Source organism: Asparagus officinalis, chromosome 5 (assembly GCF_001876935.1).
Source record: "Asparagus officinalis chromosome 5, Aspof.V1, whole genome shotgun sequence".
In the NCBI taxonomy this organism is placed as follows: domain Eukaryota; kingdom Viridiplantae; phylum Streptophyta; class Magnoliopsida; order Asparagales; family Asparagaceae; genus Asparagus; species Asparagus officinalis.
In genome coordinates this window covers 106,757,451-106,763,677 of record NC_033798.1, presented here as the reverse complement: position 1 = coordinate 106,763,677, position 6,227 = coordinate 106,757,451, and the positions used below count along the sequence as shown (strand labels likewise).

Below are 6,227 nucleotides of genomic sequence, written 5' to 3'. Positions count from 1 at the left end.
TTCGACTCTATAAGTTGGAGTTTTCTCATAAATTTGCTAAAAGCTAGAGGGTTTGGTGACAAATGGTGCTCCTGGATCTACCATATTATTTCCTCCTCAAATTGTGTTGTTCTTGTCAATGGTTCTCCATCTAGATTCTTTAAATGCAAGAGAGGTCTTAAACAAGGAGATCCCCTTTCTCCTATGTTGTTTAACATATCAGTTGATGTCTTGAGTAAAATGATTATGTCCAATGTTAATGAAGGATCTTTATCTAACCTGCACATTAAGGATCCTCTTAACCATATCAGGAGTCTACAATTTGCTGACGACACTCTTATTTTTGGTAATAGTTCCTTCCATGATATATCTGTTCTCAAGACTATACTATACATCTTCGAAGACATCTCAGGACTGGGCATAAATTTTTCAAAATCAGCTATGATATATTTTGGAAATATTCACAACAGAGGAGCTTCTCTTGCCTCATCACTCAATTGCAAATTAGACACTCTTCCTATCAAGTATCTAGGCTTACCTTTGAAAGGGGGTAAATTATCTAAACCTGATTGGCAACCTTTATTAGATAATTTACATCGTAAGCTTGCTTCTTGGAAGAGTAATTGCCTATCTTTGGGAGGAAAAATTATCTTATTGAACTCGGTTCTTTCTTCAATCCCTGTTTATTTTATGTCTTTCTATAAGCTTCCAGAATGGTTGATTAAAGACATTGATAAGATTAGAAAGAACTTCCTATGGACAGGAAAAAATGAATCAAAACCTTTTAAATGTCTGGTTAATTGGAAAAAGGCATGTATGAGCAAATCAGAAGGAGGTTTAGGTGTCAAAGATCTCAAAAATTTTAATATAGCTCTTCTTTCCAAATGGCTATGGAAATGTTTCGACAATGATTCTTTCACAGGTGCTCTTCTTCATCATCTATACATCAGAAAAGCTTCTTCATTACAATTAGCTAATTGTAATGTCTCAAATTCACATTTCTGGAATAACATCATCTCCAACAAAGAAGTCTTTCTACATATTTTGTTATGGTCTCTTGGTTCTGGTGAAAAAATCAGGTTTTGGGAGGACAGATGGATTGGTGTTAATAGTCTATCAAGTTTATTTCCATCCTTATACAGTTTAATCTTTTCCAGCAATGTCTCCATTCGTAGTCAAGGACACTACCTCAATAATCTATGGCATTGGCATCCTCTATTGAAACGAAGCATTACAACCGATTCTCAATATGACAAATTTCATCTCTTGAATCTTATCAATCAGCAAAGTATCACTAATCAGCCTGATAACCCTAGAAGGTCTCTTACAACAAATGGTTCTTTTACTGTTAAATCATTTTATGATTTCCTGAACTCTAGAGGGATCAAATATGCTTTCTACAAAGTGGCGTGGAATCCCATTCTACCAAGCAAGATACAAATTTTCACTTGGCTTTTATCTTTGAACCGCTTACATACCAAAGATAATCTCATCAAGAAAGGGTGGCAAGGAGATTCAAACTGTATTTTTTGTGGTACACAGGCCGAAACTAAAAATCACATCTTCTTCTCATGCAATACAGCTAAGTCAATCTGGATTCATTTTGGTAACTATTTTCTACCATTCATTTGGCCATCATCTCTTGATGAACTTCTGATTTCTGTTACATCTCTACGTAAACTGGAAGGCATTATATGGCGCACTCTTTTCTCTGCAGTCTGCTGGTCTATATGGATTTCAAGAAATAAGTTTATCTTTGAACAAAAATCTTTATCTGCTGAATCAATTATTAACCTTTCAATTCTTGCTTTGCAAGACTGGGCAGGATCGGGAACAAGGAAGGAAGCTGTCCAGTTAGCAAAAATATTGGAAGACAAGCCAATCCCACGTTGCAGCGGCTAAATCTTTTGATCTGTTTTCAGATGTCTTGTAAATACTTTTGGTGGTGTATTTTTGGTTTTCCAATTGATCTATAGAAAATGTAATTTCTCTTTTCTACATGTATGGCCGGCTTTGGTTCTCTTTTATATCCATGTCAACGATGAATGACGGCAAGGCCCTCTCTTCATCTTCATGGATATTTGAGAGAAGAAGGTTATCCATCAATAGATAAGAGAAATTAAGTTTTCTATCTATCAATCAACGGATACAGTTCGTATCCATATTTTGTAAAGATACTCTTTTATTTTTAGTTAATAAACAGGGTATATCCCTTGTTTTCCATAAAAAAAAAGCATGTGCATAAAAAAATCTTAATAACAACCAATCTTTTCAAATACAAGCACCAATTTCTCTTATTCACATGAGAATCATAAATTAACACCAAATTTTACAAATGCTCATATTTTTAATTGTATGATTTTTTTTTGGGATTTAGTTAAATTAGGGCAACTCCTAACCCATCCATGCAACCTTGCAGAAAACAACCCCTACAAGTTCGAGATCTACAATACGGCTTCGAATTTCTTGATCGAGCTCTAAATTTACCCTACATCACGGTGAATTTGAGGGAGGTTGGTGAAAATGTAAGAAAGAGAAAGTTTTAACTGTCGAGGGGTTTTACTAAATGGGGCGGGTGATCTTTATTATTAGTATTATATTATTTGTTTTTTGGGGTAGGGGAGTAGGGTGGGGTTGGGGGCATTAATGTCACTGGAGATAATTAACACTGTTATCTGATTTTTAACTATAAAATTTTTTGAGAAGCTGAAGGCATTTATTTGTATGGGTGTGAAAGTTAATATATTTTTAAGCTGAGCTTTGTTACAGTGATCCAAAATATTAGACTAATAGGAGGAACATTTCACCTGTCACCCTTGTTGGTCCTATATTTTGGGTCCTTACAAATTTTTTTTATTAACTTTGGCCAATCTTAGAATATTTTCGTGTAATTTACCCTAGAGCTTTGCTACAATGACCCAAAATATGGGACCAATAGGGGGACAAGTGATGTGTCCTCTTCCTATTGTATAATGAGTTGGCCATCATTAATGATGACCAACTCATTATCCAATAGGAGTGGAACATCTCACCTGTCTCCCTATTGATCCCATATTTTGGGTCCTTGAAGAATTTTTCTTTACGCTAACCTATAATAAAGTAATTTTCCAGTTTTTTGCCAACTAAAAAGTCCTTAAAAAAAAACGCTTGAAAATTCACAGAGCAGAGTTCTTCCTGTCACCGGTCCAACGAATCACTGAGCTCACCGCTCCCAGGCATTTCGTTAGAATCAGTCAATTGAAGGAGGAGGAAGAAGAGAAACCCTAGAAAATCGAATCGAATGGCATCGATATCCTGTTGTTTCTCACGCTGTAGTCCTTCATTCTCTCTCCAACCTCTCAACTCCTCTGTTCATCCGAAGCTCAGAGAAGGAAGCAGTGGCCTGCTTTCTTCTAGAAGGTTCTCGAAGGTTCTGTCCCTCGTCGTTAGAGCTTCTTCTGCCGTTGAGTCCTCTGGGAGCTCGTCTGATTTCGTGAAGAGGATGGAGCAGGCTTGGCTGATCTCTCAGGTAAAGAGTCGATAGATAAATTTTGGGAATTTTTGTTGTTATTTTGTTTCTTGAAGTCCAATTTTGACAATAGGATAGATTTTGTTAGCCCTTGAGCTGTAGGAATTTAGGGCTTTAATTTTTCAGGTTTAATTTAGTTATTAAGAAACTCTTGTGGGATGCTGATACGGAAAAGGACACAACTTTATTAGGTTTAAACATGATTTACACCAAAACCAGTGCTCTCAGGGGATGAATATAAAAGATTGTAAGTAAATTTGTATATTTTCCTGATCGATTTAGCTGATATTAGTGCCCCCCCACCAAACAAAATATCCATGTTTGGGGAAAATAAAGCTTTTCCTTACTTTTCTGTCAGAGCAGCAACTTTCCCCAAACCAAACATGAGGACGCAAATATATTTGTATAATAGATGTTGGATTGTAGTTCGCATGACCGAGTCTAATTCTAATAAAATGATCTCTTGCAAACTAGCTCATGTCAGTAAGAGGTGTAGCATATTTCATCTTATGCTATTTTCTATTTCTATCTTATACATGTTTTCAATGCAAGTAACTATTTATGTATTTATAAGTATTGGACACAACTCCTCATGGGTATCATGTCTTGGATTATATTGAGGTAAGTGTCTTACATATTGTAACTTGGCTCGTTTTTATAAGAGTGGAAAGGTTAGATATCTGTAGTGTACTTACTTTATTATAAAATCTGATATATGAGTTTAGCTCGAGCTTTGGGTTTTTATCTAGTCAAAGAGGTGGTACTATTTTAGCTTCTCAACAATGTGAGCGATATTAGGAAGAGTAATATTCTGTTGTGGATTTACCCTCCACAAGCTTACAGTTCAGACAGGTGCAAATAGAATGGCATAGCAGTGCTAGTTGATGAACCATTTTCTTTTGTATGTGTAGTTAATCCCATCAAATTAGATTCCCTCTGTCAGTGTGATAGGGACTTGGGTAGTATGGGATGCCTAAAGTCACACATCGAGTAGTTTGGGATGCTTGATGGGGTATTTAAGTGGCTTGGTTCTTCCCCCTTAACAACTAGCTTTTAAGGGTGGGTTCCCCAAGTTGCTTGGGTGTCTATCAATTGATATCTGATACCAATTGATAGGCACCCAAGCAACTTGGGGAACCCACCCTTAAAAGCTAGCTGTTAAGGGGGAAGAACCAAGCCACTTAAATACCCCATCAAGCATCCCAAACTACTCGATGTGTGACTTTAGGCATCCCATACTACCCAAGCCCCTATCATAGCACCGTCCCTGAGAGCCGACGTCCCGGGGGCTGCACTCTAGACGCTTCCCTCGGCCTTTCCGGTCAGTCCCTCCGCCGGTCAGCCCCTCCACAGGTAGTCTTTTCCGTGACGCCGACAACCAGCTCTGATACCAATTGATAGGCACACATGCAACTTGGGGAACCCCCTTAAAAGCTAGCTGTTAAGGGGGAATAATCAAACCACTTAAATACCCCATCAAGCATCCCAAACTACTTGATGTGGGACTTTAGGCATCCCATACTATCCAAGTCCCTATCACAGTGCATGGAACCACTCCATAAAGCCCGTTAATCAAATACATGGATGGATAGACTTATGAGAAACATGACTTGACATAACTCTTGCATTTCCCCATTCAGTTTCTTTCAGATATCAAGTAAAAAGTACCGAGACAGGTTGAAATTATGGAGAACATAATCGTCTCCCGAAGGTTAGATTTCATGGATGCTTTTAAGATCCATTTCAAGCTGCATATGCATTAGCATGCAGTGAGTTGGTGTTTGGTGCATACTGAACGAGATGCATATGCGTCACACACTACAACAAAAGTTGTAAATTATGATACATTTTTTATATTTTTGTATCACACAAATGAAGCATGACATACTAAAAGTGTGGTTAGAGCATGTGTGGAGAGCGTCTTTCTATACGTGTGAAATTGTGTCGCAAAACTTGTGACACATACATGTATCATAAAACTCCCGACACATATATGCGTTGAGAGAGTTGACAGATACATGTACCATAAAATATGTGACACATATATGTGTCAAGAGTGGTGACACATAGTTGTGTCTAAACCATAAAAATATAAAGAGTATTACCATTCAATACTAGAACTTCCCAGCAGGTTAACCATCCTAGGATTACTCTCACCAAAGCACACGTAACCATATAGTTGTTTATCTTATACACTATCATATATGTTTAATCATTAATATACTTAACATCTAAGACTTATTATTTAAGCCCTTCAATATATCCTCACACAACCAATGTGTGATAATTAGCTTTTTTCAAATTTATTTTATTTTATATCTAACGATACAAATATGTGCCATGATTTGCCACACTTTTTATTTGTGTCACTATTATTTAGTCCTTTGTAAATTAAATAACACTTTTATATGTATCATAAAATTAGACACATGCGACTTTTGTTGTAGTGACATATAGGGCTGCATGTGCCATTGTATGGCTGCATATGCAGTTTGATTTTCTTGGGAAAAAGTAAAAATAAAACGTAGGACATTCAGAGGTCCAGAAACATAGAAAACTCAGGAATACTATGCAGAAGTATAGAATATTCAAGATGCTGATATTAACACATGAATCGACTAGTGTGGTAGTACTTTATTAACAAAGTATTGTCATTTAACAGCCTTTTGATAACAAGAGGACATATTATATTGAATCATACAAAGAAGGAGTGCTCCTGTCTTTCAATTGTTACCAACCC

General features: G+C 36.7%; 1 protein-coding gene across 1 annotated transcript in view; it reads left to right on the top strand.

The window, feature by feature from the left end:
• LOC109840543 (protein EMBRYO SAC DEVELOPMENT ARREST 3, chloroplastic) overlaps positions 3,101-6,227 on the top strand; it is a 9,435-nt gene continuing 6,308 nt past the window's right edge. The window contains exon 1 of the mRNA XM_020409221.1: positions 3,101-3,487. Coding sequence (XP_020264810.1) covers positions 3,260-3,487 — 228 coding nt within the window. The 5' untranslated portion in view covers positions 3,101-3,259. The remainder of the gene's footprint in view (positions 3,488-6,227) is intronic.